Source organism: Diadema setosum, chromosome 21 (assembly GCF_964275005.1).
Source record: "Diadema setosum chromosome 21, eeDiaSeto1, whole genome shotgun sequence".
NCBI lineage: Eukaryota > Metazoa > Echinodermata > Echinoidea > Diadematoida > Diadematidae > Diadema > Diadema setosum.
The window spans coordinates 26,757,766-26,780,503 of record NC_092705.1 but is presented as its reverse complement, the minus strand read 5'-3'; the positions used below and the strand labels follow the sequence as shown (position 1 = coordinate 26,780,503).

At 36.5% G+C, this 22,738-nt stretch overlaps 1 protein-coding gene across 1 annotated transcript in view; it reads left to right on the top strand.

Annotated features, from left to right (window-relative positions):
- Nucleotides 1-8,670: 8,670 nt before the first annotated feature.
- The window catches only part of LOC140244753 (ATP-binding cassette sub-family C member 5-like), a 39,354-nt gene continuing 25,286 nt past the window's right edge, over nt 8,671-22,738 (top strand). The window contains exons 1-6 of the mRNA XM_072324372.1: nt 8,671-8,731; nt 9,733-9,916; nt 12,034-12,192; nt 14,450-14,597; nt 20,973-21,206; nt 22,357-22,533. Coding sequence (XP_072180473.1) covers nt 8,671-8,731; nt 9,733-9,916; nt 12,034-12,192; nt 14,450-14,597; nt 20,973-21,206; nt 22,357-22,533 — 963 coding nt within the window. The remainder of the gene's footprint in view (nt 8,732-9,732; nt 9,917-12,033; nt 12,193-14,449; nt 14,598-20,972; nt 21,207-22,356; nt 22,534-22,738) is intronic.

Sequence of the window (22,738 nt, the reverse complement as noted above, 5' to 3'; positions counted from 1 at the left end):
AGCTAAGAAGAGGTATTCCCTGACTATAATAGGGGAAATCAATAATTCTGCACACTTAATAAGAATGGGTGATACTGGTCATACAATGTATTAACCACACCTTATGGAAGCCAACACATGACTCAGGGCTTTGAAGAAGAAGGAGAAGTTCAAGAAGAAGAAAAGAAAATTTTGCCCAAATTATCATTCATTACAAACCTTTGCTCTTTGTCAATGTGAGTGCCCGAACTCTGTCAGAAAGGACCATGTTATCATGTTGACATGCAGCAATGCGAAGCCGAAGGTCATAATTATGTTCTATAAATCTCTCGACAGATAGGAACATTAAGATATACAAGTTTTTCTCCATTGATATGACTACATGAAAAGCTGATAGATGTTAGTGTATTAGTGTTCAACAACACTGATAAAAAGATGAAGGATCACTTTTAAATCGTTTATTCTTCTAATCGTTTATTTTTCTCATAGCGTGAACATGAACTTGCACATTACTTGCACTGTAACTTTGCCTCGTTGCTATAAAGTAGGTCGTAGGGGAATCGTGGGACACTGTTTTGTTTGCCAATGTTTATTTTGCGTACAGGGTCTCATTTGGGTATCTGCCGCGAGGCAGATTATCATGGGGAAACACTGACGGATGTTAGACATGGGATGATTGCATTCAAGCAAATCATGAAATGGCACTTGCCAAGGTTACTAGTATTGCACAATAAGTTCGCATACACAAAGAATAACACACACATACATATATGTATGTATATATATATATATATATATATATATATATATATATGTATATATACATACTAACGCATCACATAGACAGCTTTTAGGACTATAAATGATGAAGGTTAAAAAATTGTGTCTTACAATCGTTGAAATTATTCTCGGAAAGCTGGAATTAAACGCCATGAACTGCCGAATGCGCATGAGCAGGGAGCTTATTGTAGATTCCTGCATATGTTCTGTGTGTGGTTTGGGCAGATACGGTAATTCTCGCAAGTCGCTCGAATTCACTGGCCACTACAGTTTCATGAACGCAAGAGAATAGATGCTATATTCGCAAAGTGCGCTGTCATTGCATTTAATTGGAAACAGTTTGCACTTATATTCAAAAGACGAAAGAGTAGACGCAGAGTTCATACCCTTTGAATGATACTACATGTATGTATCTTATTCTGAACTTTTCGAGTCTTTAAGATTTTTTTTTATTTTTTTTAATATTTTTTTAAGATGAGTCACCCCCATGTACTGCACAGTGGGTGTAAGAAAGGAAAATGGGGAAAAAAAATCAATGGTATATTTGTCCGGTGAATGAGTTATTTATGTCACCAGTTTCCTGGGAAAGTATGTAGGTCGAAGTCGATGCAGGTCGGTTCATTCAAATTTCCTCTTTTTTTTTTTTTTTTTTTTCAAATGTGTCTCTTTGTCCTCCCTCTCAGCATAGATCAGTTGTGTCACAAACATCCTGCCATGTAAAAATTTCTCAATGAAGTCTGAAACTAAAAGGAGATATCGCTATTTTTCTCCCTAAACCATAACTGTAGACGGTTTATTCTAGAAACATTTTTATCAGAAATATTGTTCACATTTTGCATATTTAACAATATTTAACATTAATCATACTGATTCAAATCTGTACATTAGTTGTTTATATTCCTAACTCACATTTTAGAACTATTTTTAAGTACTAAAGCTGGATTTTTGTTTCATCTGCAAATGGTAAATGATTCCTTTAATAATCAAGCTTGGCAAAGATTGCCAGGATTATAAACGGACGCAGTCACTTCTTAAATTATTCATGATTATCACAGAAAAGTTATATGATGACCCAAATGTGGTGATAGTTTGTAATTCGAAAGTTCGTTATTCTGAAGGTTCATTAATTCGAAAATAAGATAAGGTTTGTTATTCCGACACCTTGCTAACGCGGAAATAAAGTACGATTCGTTATTCCGAAAGTTTATTAATCCGAAAATGAAACATTGTTTGCCACGAAGAAGGTTCGTTAATCCGAAAATGACAAATATGATTCGCTATTCCGAAGGTTCGATTGTTCAAAAAAAAAAAAAAAAATCGTAAATTTGGAGGTTCGTTATTTCTATAAGGTTCGTTAATCCGAAAAAAAGACATAAGTTTCTTAATTCCTAAGATTCGTGAGTACGCACATTCTTGTAAGAGAATTAAGTAACCTTTTGAATAACGAACCTTCTTATTTCTTCTTCGGATAAACGACCCCTCGGAATAACGAACCTTATTTAATGAACCCTCTTTCATTTTTGGATGTACGAATATCTAGGTAGGCCTACATATATAGGAGATTAGTGTGTTTCAGAACATGAACCTGCGGAATAACGAATCTGTTTTCATTTTCGGATTAACGAACCTTCGCAAGAACGATAATCACCCAAACTGCCGTAGACAAATTCGTGTTGGATATCACTATACCAATAGACAGTATATTATGAATTCATGTGTGTGTGTGTGTGTGTGTGCGTGTGTGCATGTGTGTGTGTGTGTGAGTGTGTGTGTGTGTGTGTGTGTGTGCGTGTGTGTGTATGTGTGTGCTTTATTTCATGAAAATCGATGACCGGATAAGCAGAGATTACGAGGGCAACCTTGACGGACTGCAGCATCATTCTTTGGTCAAGCCCCTTCCGGGAAGCCCCTCAACTGCCCAAAGCTCTGGTTGCCGGTGGTAAACATACGCAGCGTAACAACCATGGTGCATGCAAGCACAAAATAATCTCGCTCTAGACACTTTACACACACTTACGTACAGAGGACATAAGATACAAACAAATATTCCTGTTCACATAATGATCTCTCTACATTCACGACGTTATATTTAAAAACCACAGGAACATGGATCAACAGGTATATACTGTAGGCGATATTTGGGCAACTTCAACTTACCTTTCATCATTGATTTCACTTGCATGATCTTGCACGGAAATTTGAAAGCGTTAAATTTATAATAGCCATTCTTTAGTTTATACCTCAAGATTATTTCTATCAATATTTTGGATATCAAATTGGAAACCGTGATTTCTAATATTATCATCGGACTTTTTTTTTTTCCATTGACAGCAAACTTATTTGATTATGAGTGATTTGACACCCTCTTGATTGAAGTTCGATTTGCTATCATTCTTAATTGAAGATTTCATCATCTATATTAAAATTCGCTGTACTATTTTTTTTTTATCGTGCTTGATATTAAACAATGCCAAGTTTCCAGGTATTGTAACCTGTGCATTGAGCCGCCAGTGCATCTTTGATAGAAGAAGAAGAAGGAGAAGAAGAAGGAGGAGGAGGAGGAGGAGGAGAATAAGAATAAGAAGGAGTAAAATAGCAGCATTAGAAGAAGAAGAAAAAACCAAGAAGTGACGAGAAAAGAGAAAGAGGAAGCATAGAACGAGCGACCGATCCCATCGATGTATCAAAACCATTTCATGAACTTCTGCTCACGTTGAAAAGGTCTGTAAAAGGTTCTCAAGTAGGAGAAGAAGACAGAAAGGTTTTTCGACCCTACTTCTTTCGTAATATTTAATCGTGATTGCGACGAAGCACGCAAACTCAAAGGTCAATTCGCAGGAATGAAACCAAACAAAAACAGACCATGCATGCTTTTGTTTGATCAAGTTGAATTACTCAAGGAACAAGAGTACACAGGGGACAACTGCGAACAAACGAGGCGGTGAGGACGATTTCGATGAAGGAACAAGGTTAACGATATTATACTGTGATGTCTTGATTACTCTTTCAGTTATACAAGCAGGGAGGTGGGACTTCTGTCGAGTTGCAATACTTATGGTTAGTTTGAGGAGGCAGTGCAGAAATCGGCCTATTTCCCTGCATGCTTTGTTAGGCATTGAGTCATTTCATGCGGTTTCATTCCGTTTTATTTCATGTCATTAGTCATGTCAATTCATTTCTTTTCTTTTCTTTTCATTTCATTTCATTTCATTTCATTTTCAAGAAAAGTATACTGTACAGTTGAATGTTTGCATGTGCATGTGAAATAAGTGTAGCTATTTTTTTTTTTTTTTATAACAAGCATGACAAGGAAAACAGAGTTTAAGAAAATACAGTCAAAGAAAGAGAGAAAGTCATTCAAAACTTCCGGTTGTCACCTTCTTCATTCCAGAAAATGTAGCAGGATTTAACCCGTTGAGAATGATCGGTTCTCTCCTATCAATGAGAAAGCGATTGTTTTTCAAGAAGAGGCCCACTTACCTCATGTAGGCATTGACTAATCATCGAAGAGCAGCCCATAATTCGATGGATACTAAAATCAGTTTGAACACGTGTGGGTTTTTAGCTCACCTGAGCCAAAGGCTCAAGTGAGCTATTGCGATCGCCCTTCGTCCGGCGTCCGTCGTGCGTAAACTTTTTACATTTTCATCTTCTTCTTGAAAACCCCAAGACCGATTTTCATCAAACTTGGCAGGTAGCATCCCTAGGGGGTTAGGAACTCAATTTGTTAAAATGGGCACCATGCCCCACCCAGGGGGCCCCCAGGGGGGCCCAAACCCCCCAAAATTAAGGAATCTGTAAAAATCTTCTTCTCTAGAACCAGAAGTGATAGAGCTAAGTTGATACTATGAGTTAGTACATTGATGACTGTAGTTTCAAGTTTGTTCATGGCAGAATCAGGGGTGCCCCCCCCCCCTTGGGACCCAGGGGAGGGGGGTGGGGAGGGGTCCTAATGGGGCCTGAATTATACATTTTCATCTTCTTCTTGAGAACCCCATGACCAATTTTCACCAAACTTGGCAGGTAGCATCCCTACGGGGGTTAGGATCTCAATTTGTTAAAATGGGCACCATGCCCCACCCAGGGGCCGCAGGGGCCCGGGGGGGGGGGGGCAAACCCCCCAAAATTAAGGAATCTTTAAAAATCTTCTCTAGAATCAGAAGTTAGAGAGCTAAGATAATACTATGAGTGAGTACATTAATGACTGTAGTTTCAAGTTTAATCATAGCAAATCCAGGGGTGCCCCTTTTGGGGGCGGGGGGGGGGGGGGGGTTGGGAAGGTCCAAATGGGGGCCTGAATTGTACATTTTCATCTTCTTCCTGAAAACCTCATGATGGATTTTCGTCAAACTTGGCAGGTAGCATCCCTAGGGGGTCAGGATCTCAATTTATCAAAATGGGCACAATGCCCCACCCAGAGGGCCCCAGGGGCCCCCAATCCCCCCAAATTAAGGAATCTTAAAAAATTTGGGCCCTTATTGTACATTTTCATCTTGTACTTGAGAATGCCTGGTCAACTTTTAGTAGAGCTGTGAATAATTTAGATTAGTGACTGCGTGAAAGGTGAACTTGCGATACTCAGGTGATCGCTAGACCCGCGGGTCTCTTGTTTTTCTTCCCGCCGTACAATAAAAGCTGATGAAAACAATCATTTTTCAGAGAGGCAGAACGATTGCTTGAATCGTATGCTGCACAGCTGGGCCCCTTTTACGACATAATTCATAGTTTCCCATAAATAAACAATAACTCAAGAGATTGAAGAACAAGTCACACCCGACCTCCCAACCCCATTCAAACACACATACATACACACCCCCCCCCCAAAAAAAACAAACAAACAAACAAACAAACAAACAAACAAACAAACAAACAAACCAATAACCTTTTACATTAGCTGGCACAGGGAGACCGAGTTCTTCACCAAGACGAAGTATCACTAAAAAAAAAAAGTCTTTGTCTTAATGATCCGTATATTCCATACAACTTTGCAACTTTTAGGTACTTTTCTTCAACCTTCGGGTTGTTGTGATTCGTGGTTTTTACATTCATTGTTTGACTGATTGATTGTTTAATTGATTGATGGATTGACTTGAATTTTTCTATAACTTTGAACGATATTTCTGCATTTAGCTACTTAGGTTAGGTATTTATAGGTTATTCACTGAATGCGAAAAAAATATTTTCCTCACAAAACTTTTGTCGGTCTATGATAGACCTCCTAGCTTTGGACGTTTTCTGAACGTTCTTGAAACATTCAAAGTTCGTTAATTGGACGCTTTTGTCAAATGTTTCAGAACGCCATTTTGTGAAAGGTTTTCGACGTATCCAAGACGTTTCAAATGGACTTTAAAAAACAAAATAAAAAAAATGAATTTTTTTTAAGTGCCTAAGACTGTCAAAAAATATTTTGTGGACGTTTATAAATGGCGTAGACGTAGCGGACCTGATAAAAACGTTTTATGAACGTTTATTCAGACGAAACATACGTTTCGTGAACGTTCTCAAAATGTTTTTGCGCTTGCTGGGCTTGTAGAAGCCTTTTTGTTTGTATGTGTCGAATGAGTACGCATCCACAGTGAACTTCCGAGCGCACGCCCGAAACGTCACTGGGTGATACGGGGACCCTTCCACCAGTCATCCGATCTCAGTGCAGTGGACTGATCGGGCCACCACTGTATTGCATCAGACTAACTGTTGATAGCAGAACATAACTGGGAAGCCTTTTTGCTGACTCACTGGGGACATGAAATATGGTGTGATGTTTACAGTTTGAGGGAGGGTCTATGGATGCTAGGATATAAAATCGAGTTTCGGGAAAGGTGATTTCACTCATTTCTGTGGGTATTTACGTCGCAAGTATCACGTTTTTGAGGAGTTGCGCACGAATTACACTTCCTGTACGGCTTATTCTGTGATACTTCCGTGTCAATTTATAGTCCCTTGCGGAGAGATTCGAGCACTACGTTCACTCATTCAATCAGCAGGTAGGACTGAAAGCGCCTTGCTTTCTTGCTACATATAAGTAGTCTTAACACATGTGGGCAAGCATAGTAGTGAATTAACTAGACCTGTGATATATGTTGTTTATGAATGAAGTTACTATAGATATAGTGATGATTTCATTTCAGTTTATTTCGTTAGCAGTCCCTTGATTTCCAGCAACTTTGATTCTGTGTATGTCAGACAAGTCGCAGTGTTTATCGTATTTCGGTTTAGGGTATTTTGCTTGGTAACATTGTTGCACTGATTTTGCGTCATTATGTGCATTCAGAGGTGTTTATGGGAACAACAATTTTGCTGGAAATGAAATAAAATGAAATGGAATAGAATGAAATAATATTCTTTTTATATAACAATTTCATTAGTTAAAACCATTTTTCTTTATTATTTGCTGTTGAGAAATCATCACTATCATTGAATGATGAACCTGTTGTAGATGTATCCTTGTTATATCGTCCATCAATAGCAAGATATATCATGTACCTTTCCTTGAGTTATTATGTATGAAAATTCTTCGACAAATTTTACATAACCATCTTTCCAAACAGCTAAACATAATTTTGAATAAACATTCGGTGACTTCTTAACGCAATGGATCATCAGGCATTTTTAATGCGCATACAGTTTTTGCGCTTGAAAGAATCTGTTTCATTTTTTTTCTTCTTCTGTTGAATACATAGGATTCTTGAATACGATCATTCTTCTGGGACTTTTCCAACATCAGCGGTTTAGATACTATGAGATTTGTTTCTGGTTAAAGATGCAAACTACAAACCATAAACAATTTGATATAGTCACTTTTGTACTGGTCATAATTCCTGGATAAGGCAGTTGTAGAAAAAGCGTGCGCTTCATTCAAATTTTTAGGTATGACTCTTGACAATAGATGCCTAGAATGGCACATCGACTCAATGTGTTGCGTTATTTCTAGAAATACAAAAGTGTTATTAATAAACTTCTATTTTCTGCAAATGTTTTTTTTTTTTTTTTTTTTTTTTTTTTTAAGTGACACTTGTCTTTAAATTTACCCTTATATCTTAACTGTGACATATTCGCCTCGGGAACGACATATTCCTCGTATATAGAAAGAATATTATTACTGCAGAAAAAAGCCTCTTCTTATTATTTGTAATGTCACGCCAATATCTTATTTCAGGCAAAATGAATTTCTAAAGAATAATGATTTGTATCTTTTGAATTTAGGACAGTTTATGTACAAAAGTACCAACCATTCCCTCCCTTTTTTTAAGGCAACCTGCGTCGGTTTCGTACGATTAGTATTCAAAGAGATTTTCTCCTGGGGAAAAGCTCTTTGTTAGTTTTATATCATATTGTAATTGTAATTGTTCATGAGGGGACTGCACATTTTATACAAGTCAAGTGTTTCGGCAGTCCTCTCCATTTTGACAACATTTCTTTCGTACAGTGAATTAGAATTATATGGTTGTACTTCCTTACACTATTATATTAAAATATTATTTTCTCTAATGAGCAAGAAATGACTCTCTTTAACATCGCATAAATATAATGTATGCAAATGTTTTGCTGTAATCATACTTCGCTGGATATGAAATGAAATGAAACAAGAAATGAAGAGATTCCAGGTAGAGAAAATATTTGATGATCATCATTTCTTACTAAAGTAATTAAGAATGAACAATGAATAGTTCTGATAACGCTCTTGATTGCAATGATAATATGACCGTTATTCTTTCCATGGATGGTAATTAGCAATACTCCTCATTTTCATCATCGCAATTCCTCCTAAAATGGTTGGTTAAGTTTGTGATTTACAAGAGCTAGTCAAAGGCATTCTATGACCCATTTGCAGCATTTAGGTAAAATTCACGAACTGTGTGTCTTTTTTATCGGGTTTGTTATTTTGTTGCTGTTTTCATGCAGATTGAGCCGATGGCGAGGAAAAGAGCGTCACACAACCTTGAGGGAAGCGATGGAAAGACTCCTGCTAATGGTTAGAGATACATTACAACCATGACCATGAAAAACAGAAATAGAAGTTGTGTGTGTGCGTGTTTGTGTGTGTGTGTGTGTGTGTGTCTGTTTTTACTGTCTTTTCAGTGTGCTTCCAAACCCTTTATTTTTCTATGCATCAACGTATTTTTCTATTGACGTTCTTTAGAGGGACCCACATTCTAGAAGCTTTGTCTTTTAGTGGCTCCCTCCATTTTTCTCATTTTGCTGTTGTTTATTTCATTTTCATTACTTCAGTTTTCATTCATGAAAATGTATAATCATTGTAGATTCCGCAGTACTCTTTTCATTTACATTGTTTTGGGTATGAAATCCGGTCTTCTCTGTTAAGTGAAATGTATGGAAATAATTTGAATCGAAATTGAATATATTCCTTCTGACCTATACAAAACAAAGTTTTCTATGTTTTTACCCCCCCCCCCCAAAAAAAAAAAAAAATGCCATGAAGTATTCCCATTTTTCAGAGGATTATGTTACAGTTTGATAGATTCAGACACGCAAATGTAGATACGAAAATATAAAAAAAAAAAATACTTATAGTTTTCAAATTACAGTATCTAGAAAAGCCTTATCTAGTATGAATTAGACCACAATGTATTCTTTTATATTCTGTTATAAATTTATAAAGAATGTTTATGTGCTAACAGAAAAAACACCATTTTCATTTTTTTAATTAACGTCATCATTAAATAGAGAGAGTAGATCTTTTCAATGAACAGCACTTGTTACAAAATAAAAGATTTTTTGAAGCTACTGAAATCACCACATATATTCTTATTAAATCCCGAATATTTTAAATTAGAAAATGAATATTAGTATATGTTTTTGCAGTTATCAAAGTGTCATCTATATTTAGGTCTATATAATTTCTTTTAGGATTTGTGAATGAATTCACTCTTTCATATATTATGTACATGTTTATTTGTCACATTGTTATCAACTTATCAGGCACTTTTGTTTATCGTGATAAAATTTCCACAGGAGACTTGGATAAGGTCACAGCAGTGGCTTTAGCATCAATAGGGGAAACGACCACCAATGTGGGGTCCGCCGGGGATGAAGAGAGAGATACCCAGGTGCACATCCCCAAGAAGTATGGAGAAGAGACTGGTTTTAAATACAAGCAGAGCTTGAAACTCCTCATTCCTTTCAGATTAAAACCAACGTGAGTGACATAATTTACTTAACACTGCTCTTGGCACCTTCATTTTCTTGTATTTATTTTCATTTTCCATTTTTTTTTGTGAATAATTTGAACAATAAGTTTAATATGTTTCTGTTTATATATCGTTGTGATACATTGTACCTTTTCATGAACTTCTTCCGTCGAGATGTTTTCATTGCAACTAATTGACAAATTGCCCTACATCGGCGTAAATAATGTCTATATAGGGCAATTTGTCAATCAGTTGCAATTGCACCTTTTGTTTTTTATTAACTTCTATCGACTACAAATGGATATAAAATCTAATTTGAATCGAATCGATATTCAAAGGTTGGAAAAACCCTTTCAGTAAAAAGAGTGATTTTAAAAGGGGTCCATGTCGAAAAAAAAAATACAATGTACAAGGTGTAAGCCTACAAGGTAAAATTTTAAATACAAAGTAATTAACCACAACCAGCAAACAGAAAGAAATATACGAAACATGTAATGTATTCATTTTGACTGCATAAGCATGGAAAATTTTGAAACTTACAAACTCGTTCAATATTTTATTTTTATAAGACCACTTGAAAAAAACAAAGTACTCTATACAACAAAAATGCTTGGGATAAATACTTTAACTTCGTTTTAATAATTTGTTTTCTGACAGAACTATTGAATTTCTTGTTAAGAAAACAAAGCTATGACCATTATGATGAAGACAAATTCCTGCAGCAGTGGATTTGGGGTCTTGCTAGAAATCATTCCTGTTTAGAATGTTTACTCTGAAGAAGTTGTACAATTTGTATTGCTATTTTACTATTCTTATGACTTCAAAATCCGAACCTTATAAAGATTTTGGGTTGAACAAAAAGTCCTAAACGAGTAGATACTTCAGAGACATTACCCTGAATCAATTACAACTGATGGTGATCAATACTTTATGTTAACTTAGACCTGCATGAATTTGATTCATAAGTATTTCTAACCATTATGTTGCATGTTAAAAATATCAAACAATTATTGCTTTGTCAGTAATATTAAATTGATGACGAATTGTTGAATCAAAATGTTAAATGGCATAATGATAGAAGTTTTTATCTTGTACATGTCCTTCTTGTCATCTTTGCCATCGTTTTCATTATTTCCGTCATCACTAGGTAACAGAACATTCTTACTTGTATACTGTGTGGATTTCACAAGTATAAAAATCAATAATGAGTGGCAATTCCAACTTCTCCTTTTCATTGACTTCACTTTACTTGGTTCAATGTGATTCGTTTACGAGTTATGTTTCGACAGGGTTTTCTAATAATAATAACAATGATAGTAATAATAATGATAATAATAATAATAATGATAATAATAATAATAATGATAATAATAATAATAATGATAATAATAATAATAACAATAATAATGATAGTAATAATAATAATGATAATAATGATAATGATAATTTTCGTCATTTCTTAGACAAATTGCACGCTACGCTTCACTGTATTTGCATACTTATTTACCTTGACCTACATGTATGTTTTCATTGTAATATCTTTTAAAGGAGGGAAAAAAAGGTCAAAACACAGAACACATAGATACATGTAAATTCATTAGCTGACTGGCAACAGTAGTAACCACACAGTACAATTAATAATCAGTAAGCGGACATATTTACGTAACATAAAATAGGGTTAAAGCAAAAATTACGGTATACATGTAAGGTTGGGATTAAGGTTAGAATTAGGGTTAGGGTCACGAGGATTGGTCTTGGGGTAAGGATTTGAGTAATTGTCCAGGGGGTAATGTCCAAACTAGATCCCAAATCAACAGACAAACATGAAGAGGGAGAGCCTTGATCGATGGTCGAAGTTGTATCATGTACTTAATATGTTCTTGACCGCATAATGTGTTTCTTACAAATATTGATAAAAACAGTTATCATTTGTGTAAAGTATGCTTTGTATTTTGCTTCGCCCTTTGGTTCAATGAAAATAAATAATTGCATTGGATTGCATTGTCTGGAACAGACAAGGCACCTTGAAAAAGAAGCGAGCAAAGAATTAAAGATATCATCCTACTATTAGAAGTATAAATTCGTGCATATGATAGTTTTCTTTATGTTCATCCATCCTTCTCAGGAAAGGCAATTACTCACCTCTGGACCACTGTGGCTTCATCTCCTTCGTCTGGTTGTCATGGATGACGTCACTCTTCGTCAAGGCCTTCAAGAGCACACTGCAATACACGGACCTGTGGACGATGTCGGATTATGACAGAGGAGACTACAACGCAGACAGGTCAATTCTTTATTATTATTATTATTTTAAAACTACAATTCGTGGTGACAGTAGTGGTGATGTTAGCTACTACTGGTTGGGATGGTGGTGATGATGATGATGATGGTGGTGGTGGAGGTGGTGGCAATGATGGTGGTGTTAGTGGTGGTAGTGGTGGTAATAGTGGCGGTGGTGGTGGTAGTGGGTTTGATGGTAGTGATGATGATGGTGGTGGTGGTGGTATAGCGGTAGTGATGGTGGTGGTGGTGGTAGTGGTGGTGGCAATGATGGTGGTGTTGGTGGTGGTGGTATAGCAGTGGTGATGGTGGTGGTGGTGGTAGTGGTTGTAGTGGTGGTGGCAATGATGGTGGTGTTGGTGGTAGTGGTGGTAATAGTGGTGGGGTGGTGGTAGTGGGTTTGGTGGTGGTGGTTGTGGTTTTAATGGTGGTGGTTGTGGTGGTGGTGGTGGTGATGGTGGTGATGGTTGTGATGGTAGTGGTAGTGGTAGTGGTAGTAATAGTGGTGGTGGTGGTAGTGGTGGGGATGGTGGTAGCGAGGGGGACCGTATAGTTGTAGTGGTGGTAGTGGTGTTGGTTGGTGATAATGGTGGTGCTGATGACGAATACAAGTGAGTACCAATTCACAGGTACAATTCCTGATTCAACTACGGTTATAATTAAGACTGGTTGTCACGATATGTTGATGTTGATGGTCACGTTGGTGGTGATGGTAATAGTGATTTAAAGGTTGTCGCGATGTCTTTGATAATAAATGTGAGATAGCACCATAACGCATGCGGGTCTAAACAGATTTTGACACGCAGTTCTTTCAAGTAACAGGGGTGGCGCCAGAAGATTTAATCATGACTGGGTATGGTGGTTGTGCATGTGGGAGTTGGCATATTGCATGGTGATAAATAGATTTTATTATGTACGACGATGTCAGACTGAAGAGAATATATACTAAATATCCGAAGAACATGAGTGTATCTCATATATTTTACGCAATCCCCTTCCTTCGCCTGCTTAGTTCATGGTATATGATTATTAAACACACACACACAAAAAAAAAAACCAACAACAACAGCGATGTCTTTTTGTGGTATGCGTGCATGAGAGTGCTAAGCAGAATTCGACTTCTCTGAAGGAGATCAAAGAGTATCATACAAACACCTCAATATATTAGACTTCAAACACTTAACACCTTGATTAACAGAAGTCATTTGAAGTAAACAAAGTTCTCAAGATCCAATGTCAACTCTGACAAGACTACGGTGGGCGGCATGACGATCTTTAGACCTAAACTCTGTCTATCTTCACTCTTATTCCTAGAGAACGGTTTCTTTAACATGAACGGGAACTTAGGGACAGATAGATATTAGGATCGCTCAAGTTACCCAACATTTACATATCAATCAGTAAAGAGAAAGAGATAGATAGATAGATATAGAGAGCATGAGTGTGTATGTTTTTTTATTGATAGTGTTGCAATTATGTGTATACGTCAATGTATAACTTTATGTGTTTGCATTATGATGGGTATGATTGCGCAATGCCAACGTCATTCCACAGCAACGAATGGAAAGCACCCCTTCGTAAAATATTCAGAAATTTTCTGTACTCGATATTCACAAAGCCTTACTATACTACTGGCAATATTTGCCTGGTACATAATTGATTTGGTTTGAATGATATTAACAGGATTTAATGTAAGAGATAAATCTTTGTTGTTGTTTAGTTTTTGCTCAATATACGATTTTTCGTTTGTATATACTTATACCAATTACACAACAAACGCAACGAATGTATACGCTTTATTGACAGATTTTAGAACCGAGCTCATTATGAATTTGAAATTTTTGGTTAAAACAAAGCTACTTGATTTCACGAAAAGACAGCTTTATGAATTAAAGCAGAAGTTGAATCATAAAAAATTATATTTTATTAAATGTGGATGCAGAAATTAATACGTTGAGGTAATGACACACTCATGAAGTATCTTGGATATATTTGAAGTATACTTTCACCAGAGGAATCGAATTTCATGCGATGATATGATTTTGACAATTAATTGTTCATACCCTTATTTTCTATGTTCGTACATCTTGCTCTCTGTATGGTTTTTGCGAATTTTTTTGAATATCTGAATTGAAATAAAGTCCCTCGAAGGAGGATAAAGAAAAAAAAACCCAATTGATTTGGGCAAAATAATACATAATTTTGTTGAGAGATGTGTTAATTTTTTACTTTATTGTTTTGCACAAACTTTTATACGACAGACTCGACAAATACTGGCAGGAAGAAATTGAGAAGAAGGGCGAGAAGGATGCGTCGCTGGGTCGAGTCGCTTTTCGGTTTGTGAGAACGAGGCAGGTGATCTCTGCCTTCACTATTGTGCTGTCTATTCTCGCGGCTTTCATAACGTCGGTAAGCAAATAACTACTATGCTTAGTCTTAGTAGGTTTGCAAACGTAATAAATTACCCCGTGTGATTCCATGACTAATCAAGGAGTACTTACCAGTTTATTTTGAGATATTTATCTCGCTCCACGTGTCAGTTTAGTTATTCAACTATTCATCTCTTATCACAACCATCCAAAATTGATATTTTTCCCTCCCCAAGAAACAACCCTCCCTCCTATTCCTACTAGACAAACTGTGATACGATCTGGTACATATGACCTCTGGAATCATATATCTCATGCGAACACGTTTAACACCTGCTCTCTCACTGTTCAAACACAACCTTCAACAATGTCTGTCGCCTTTCAGCACACACAGTTACTGCACAAAGGCAACTTACATCATCAACAACAGCGAGAGGTTTAACGAAGTTTTACTTATGGCCATCCGGTCAATATCATTTTGTCAAACTTTATTATGTATACATGGTATATGGACGAGTGCTTTTTCTGAACTAATTTTGCAAGGATCATTAAAGTGATTAGATGGAGACGAACAAAATGATCGTTGTAGACAGGTTGCTGCTTTGGACAGGGTCTTTAACATGGCTTTTCTCTCAGAGGATTTTTTTTTTTTGTCCGTGTGGTTGTTTACAGCAGGTGACCGCTAAGGCAGGTTAGGTTGTATGTATTGATGTAACAACGGAATAAACTTCATCTGACAGTCATCCGTCTTTTTTCCGGCAATTCCTCTAGGTATGAAAACCATGAGGGCGTCTTTATTCCACGTGAAAAAAAAAAACAAAAAAAAAACTTCACTGAATTTGATTTGTATTCTTTAGTGGTAATATTTCTTTTACTGTATGACTGTTTAAATGATAGGTATGTAGTTTAAGTTTGTGAAGGAATTCAACCTGTGTACTTGAACCGCTTTAAGCCTCATTCAAAGGAATGCATCAAAGAGAATGCATGTGTCTGTGATATTAATGTGACTAACAAAAGACATGGCGAGGGAACATGCAGGTTATGCTGGGTCGAGGGGAAGGTGCATTCCAATGTCTTTTGTTAAACATTTCAGTACTTTGGCAATGATTGACAGATGAGGTCATCTGAGGAATATTGGTTTGGAAGGATTTTTTCGTTCCCAAGTAATCTGAAGAAAAATAGAAGAAAAAAAATCGTTAAAAATATATGGAATGTTTCTAGATATTCGTTTCACCGCAAAAGTGATGTTGAGGGTATCGTAAATCAACACAAATCAACATGCATTTGGATTTCAGGGGCCCTTTAAAGTCATGTGAAAATCACTGACGTCATCATCGATAATAGCTAAAGAAACAACTCAATGATAATTCTTTCTTTTTTTCTTCCTAGTCATTTATATTCACTGTGGCATGTGAAACATCACCCTATACATGAATCACGTGATTTCACTATGACAGGCACATAGCAAGGCCGATTGTTTTGCTTTTTCTTGTTGTTTTTCACAGCTCTGATTGAGTGATCGTTCCCAGTGTTACTGGGACACGGAAACTTTGGTTGTATTTGCATTGACGATAAATCCTCAAAAGTTTGTTTATGTTTTTATGAATGGTATAAAAATGTTTCAACTTAGCCCTACATATAAATTTTTACGACAACGTTAAACTTGGAACGTCTGTTTATACAATGGAAATATGAATATATACGCACACCGAGAAGAACTAATAAGATGGAATTTACGGATGGTTGCTTAATCAACAAAGAAAAAGTAAACAACGGCCCTCCCCGACCTCGCCAAGAAAAGAAAAACAGAAGAGAAAGACAGAAATTCATGGATAAAAAACACACCAAAAAATATCTCATGTTTTTCGCGTTTTTTTTTTGAATAAAGAGATGATTGATGAATGAGTAAACAGAACTGAATGAGCAATAATGCATGAATCAAACGAAATGTCTACATAGACACATTCTTGAAGAATGATGAATGAATGCATATTCATTGGTATAGATGCGCATAAAACAAACAGACACGCCAAACACAAACGTCGGCAAAAATTGAACCTGTTGAGCCAAGGTACAGTACCAAGTAAGATAACCAACTCCGCTTTCCCGAAATGATCGCACTTCCCCTCTTTATTTGTATCATAGGACTATTTTGGACTGTGTCATTGCATTTCGCCATACATCCGCCAGTTGCATATTTTTGCTGTTTTCTCTGCCGTTGCAGAATATGCGTCATTTCGTTGCATGTTGTTAGCCCTATTTTTTTTTTTTTTTTGCCAAACGCTTCAGATTTCAAATTTTTGTCTGAAATAGTCAAATAGTCTAAAATTTACCATTGCATTTGGGGTGAAGAAAGTATTGTGTGACTTTAATATGCATTGAAAGCAAACGATAATTCAAGTTTCTAAAGCAGACTAAAAAAAGCGATGCACGATAGCTGCAGTTGTCAGTTCTTGATAAAAAAAAAAATAGCATGATGCTTTAACTTCATGTTTGTTACATTATTTGCAACCAGTTTTAATAGAGAAATGCATGCAAGCAACATAGGTCATTAAGATGAAGAAACGGGTCATGGGAACAGGAAATATATCCTGATAGTAACAGGTTTAGGAAATGAGTTGGTTGAATGTTAGTCTAGACTTGAGCGATTAAAGTCGTTGCATCATGAGTGTGGTCTGTGTGTGGGTGTGTGTGTCTGTGTGTTTATGTGTACTTACGTTTGTGTATGAATTTCTACTTCCGTGACCAAACAAAAAGTTGTACACATACATGTAATATACAGGAAGGATATACATTCTTTTGTTACTGGTGTCCAAATAATACTGCTTTGGTCATGTTTGGTACAAGCAGTACCAGTTTATAATTTTGCTCGTGAATTGATTTAATGGTAATGAAGAAATGTCGTTGAAAAAAAAATGTGTGTGTGTGTGTGTTACTTTGAGTTCAGCGTTTGTTTGACTTGTATACGAGCCACTGTGTTTCTCTATGTGAATATTTCAAAGCATCATCATACTGTACATAGAACATTGTAGAACGCTAGGATATACCGCTCAGAACTTTCAGCGGAAACCGCTTGATGATGAAATGCTTTTGATGAACCCTACGCAGCAATCGAAACAATTCTCGTAGAGATAGATCCAGGATCTCTTCAAGGGTCACTGAGTGTTTGTTTTGAAGAGGAAGTAGGTACAATTGTAATAGAAACAGTGTTTCATTACTGTTGTAATGACCACCTCTATCGGTATCAGAACTGTCGTTATCCCACTATATTGATTTACAATATTACTGAATGAACATACAGTTACATTCATCATTACCCCCGTCACAGTTGTCATTGTTATTTTTCCTGTCATTTTACATCACTAGAATTAACATTAAAATCATTATAGGTCCTAGATATTATAGAAACTGTGTTATCATGTCTCGAAATGTGGACACTGTGACATAGTGGATAAGATTCCTGACTTTCAATCGGAGATCCCGAGATCGAATACCGTCAAGTGCCTATTACGTCAGTCGACAAAAAAATAGTTTTACCCACCGTGTCTCTCTCGACCAAAGTAGGTACCTACACATGTCTACCTGGCAACGATTTGGGGTCTGGTTGGAGTGCCCTCTAGTAGCGCAGTGGGGCAAATTATTTGGGGCAAATTATTTGATGTATAGGGCTCCAGTTTTTCTTTCTTTCTCTTCTTTCTTTAAAACAACAACAACAACAACAACAACAACAACAACAACAACAACAACAACAACAACAACAACAACAACAACAACAACAACAATAGTGCAGTGGCAGCACTGAAGAGGCTACCCCGGGTAAAAAAGGTCATAATATCGAAACACATATCGAGACACATATCGAAATGCATTAACCACATTAATCCGGGCATCTCAAAAGCGATATTATTCAGACATACTAGAATCAAATAAGGACAGTAAAACCAAACTGTGGCGAACTATCAATGACCTTATTAAGAATAAAAAGAAAGAACTTCCGACCGTTATTTCCGAAAATGACCAAGATATTAACGACCCTGAAATCATTGCAAATTGTTTTAATAAGTTCTTTACCAACATAGGCCCCAATCTCGCCTCAACAATACTTCCAAACGCTGGAAATTTTACAGATTACCTTCCAGAAAGTAATAATAATTCTTTATTCTTTACTCCCACGAATGAAAATGAAATACTGAATATTGTTCGATCTTTTAAGTCGAGTAGATCTTGTGGCCACGATGGATTAAGTATGCATTTACTAAAACAAATAATACATTTTTTAGTAACCCCCATAGTACATATTTGTAACTTATCATTATCTACTGGGATCTTCCCAAATTCTTTAAAGATTGCGAAAGTAATCCCTATTCACAAAAAAGATGATGCGTCCCAAATAAAGAATTATCGTCCAATTTCATTATTGCCCGTCATTTCCAAAATCCTTGAAAAGATTGCACATGAACGTTTGTATAAGTTTCTGGTTGATAACCACATTTTAAATCCTAACCAATTTGGCTTTCGCAAAGGTTTTTCTACAGATTTTGCAATCATTCAAACTTGTGACAAAATTATCGATTCTATTGCGAACAAACAGCACGTGATAGGAGTTTTTATGGACCTGAGCAAGGCCTTTGATACAATAGACCATGGAATTTTATTAAAAAAGCTACATAATTATGGCATAAGAGGAATAGTTCTTTCCTGGTTCCGAGATTATTTATCCCAACGTCAGCAATACGTAGCATTTCATTCAAGTACCTCGCTTAAGTCATATATTACTTGCGGTGTACCACAGGGATCCATTTTAGGACCTCTACTTTTTCTTATATATATCAACGATATCATAAATTCCTCAACCTTTCTCACCTATGTATTATTCGCGGACGATACCAGTGTCTTCTACTCTCACAACTGTTTAAACACACTAGTTGATATACTTAATTCTGAGCTTGCAAAAATTTCTACATGGTTTAAATGCAATAAATTATCACTAAATATAGATAAAACGTGTTTTATAAACTTCAATACTTCACATTTGCAACCGATAATGCCTAATAACATTATTATTGATGGTATGCCCATTATTGGAAAAAAATCAACCAAGTTCTTAGGGGTAACCCTTGACTCCAACTTAAATTGGAATAACCACATTGACAATATAACCACATTAATATCCAAAGCCATTGGAATACTTCGGAGATTAAAATATTTTGTAACGGAAAAAGTACTCATTATGTTATACAATGCATTAATCTTACCGTACATTAATTATTGTAATGTTGTCTGGGGAAACTGTAATAAAACCAAAGTAAATGTTATTTTTCTTTTACAGAAAAAGGCAATAAGAATATGTACCAACTCACATTATCTAGAACATACTGATCCATTATTCCTTAGACTAAAAGTTCTTAAAGTTGACGATATACACAAATTTCAAACAGCAATATTTATGTTCAAATACACGCAAAATCTACTCCCACTCTTCCACAACGCATTTTCCCTTAACAGGGATGTCCATGCTTACCCCACGCGCCATCGTAATGATTTCCATTTGAATAACCCTAAACTCCTATTAGCTCAAAAATCAATTCGGCATAACGGGCCTGATATTTGGAATTCACTCCCTCTCCACATAAAACAGTGCACATCTCTTTATTCCTTTAAGGCAAATACAAAGAAATATTTCTTGGCGCAATATCATACGGTACAGTAATCATTAAACATGTACCTCTTATACTCAACAACAAGGCAATATTTGGTCCACCCCCTTTTCCTTTTCTTTTACTTTGCTGCTTGACCCTTCGCCCATATTATAACATATCCAATCATTTTCTTAGAAGTGCTGACCATCAACACTTTCGCGCTTCATCACCTGCACACGCACTCACAGGCACCACTCCTGTTTACCAAGTAATTGTATAAAACTGGATTTACACGCACTTTAACATGGCCCATCTGTATTAGTGTTCAAGTACTACAATAAAAAATGGTAATTTAATTCTGGCTGTCCGTCTGTTCAAGCACGGCTTATAACGGCGGCCCTCTGCATCATATGTATATATTATTTATTGTACTGTGAATTAAGTCATTATTGGCCATATAAACATTTTGTATGTTATTTAACGTTTCATTTGTCTTTACATACAAAATATGACTTACTATGTAATATGTCAATAATTTTCAGAATTGTATTTGTGTAATTGAACCTGCCTTTGTTATTTTTGTTATTCTGAAAGGAAATGTGAAATGCAAAAAATAAAATCTTTTCAAACAATAATTATCATTATAGTTACTATGAAATCTTATGTCTAATTTCCCAGGGAATAGTTCTGCCATCAAGATACGTGTTCAGTGCAATTACTCCCCGGGGTAAAGAATTTCGGAATGCCTGATCTTTTTCATGCATTCTCCTATGCAGGCCGTACTGGTACAAGAGCTGTTGATCTACACCGAGACCGTCGAGGTCGACCTCTGGTTCGGACTCGTCCTGGTCGCCTGTATCCTCGTGCTCCAGATCATCAGGATATGTGGGGACGTCTTCTTCTGGGTCTTCAGCTGTCGCACGGCCATACGGCTGCGTAGCGGTATGCTCACTCTGGCCTTCCGCAAACTGGCACACCTGCGGAGCCTGAAGAACCACAGCGTGGGGGAGGTACGTAAGACAGAAGGCCACCCCACATTTTAGGATGTTACAGTTGTTGGATGATACAGTTTCGGTTACGATGGAGCTTCAGGTGTCCAGCGTTTTTTGATGATGATCATTTAAGATAATGCGAGACCCCTTATGAATTATGAGAGAGCATACAATTCTAATAAGAATTCAAAGTTTATTTGATGAAAATTGGCTTTGAAACGGCTGTGATATCCAATTCAAAGGGATTTAAATAAAAAGGTGGGACCCACCTTTTATTAGGATCGCTTCGTTTAATTTGTGTGTGTGTGTTTTTTTGTATCTCAGCCATTTCAAAACCCATTTCCTTCAAATAAACTTTGAAATCCTCGTTAAGTGTATGCTTTTTTTACATTTCATAAAGCCGTTTTTAAGTATCTTGCAAAAAGTTACAATTAATACCACTCACCTCAACCAATACTATGCCATCCCTCTAAGTTCACGCCCCGTGGTTCCCCAAGTGCATTACCTGAGTTAGACTGTCAATCCATCTTGTGTGATTACTAGTCTTTCTGTCTTTCTTTCTGGAACCAAGACTTCTGTAGTCACCTTGGCGTCCCTGTACAGTTGTATGGTCCGAAGAGCAAATTCTCAAGTCCAATTCGTAAAATTTAATTGGCCAACTTTCTTACACTCAAGTCTCTGCGACGTGACTCCCAGTTGGTTTTTTTTTGTAGATTATGTAATCCTAATTTCGAATGATTTCCTCTGTCACTGTTTAAGATTACAATTCCACCGTTCCTTCTTATTTTAGTCAATCCCTGTTCTTTACAATAATAAGTTCCTAGATTTGCCAGTCTCAGCATTCCCTGGCTATATGTCAGCCCGATTACCTTCATAGTCGTAATATCCTTGCCATAATAATTGTGCTCCCGACTACTTTATTAAATATAAAAAAAAGAGAAAAGAAAAGAAAAAAAAGTTGTTTTCATGAGCCGTATAATAGACCAATGAATGGTGAATTTTTTTCCGTATCTCTTTATGTCCTCTTTTGAAATGTATGACATGAAAACTCGTGACAATGTCTGGCATCTGTTTCCAGAAAATTTGGTGACGTAGGGTATATTGTTCTATAATTCTTTAGTAAAGAAAGGGGAAAATACATCTTGATCTCACGCATCGTTCCCTATAGATCGTCAATATCAGTACCAACGACAGTCAACGACTGTTCGATGTCTGCATCGTCGGCAACTTTCTGGTCTCATCCCTCGTCATGATCATCGCTACCCTGGTCGCAGTCCAGCTCATTGTGGGTCCCGGAGCTCTGATTGGCACGCTGGCCACATTCTTTGTCTTCCTACCTTTTCAGGTATTTAAAGGAAACCAAAACCCAAAGAGCAATGTGGATTGAGTGAAAGCAGCAACATTAGTAGAACACGTCAGTGAAAGTTTGAGGAAAATGGGACAGTCGATGCAAAAGTTATGAATTTGTAAAGTTTTGGTGTTGTAATGACTGGATAAGGAAACTACTAGAGTTCATGACGTCGTGTGTGGACAACAATATAAAGAACGAA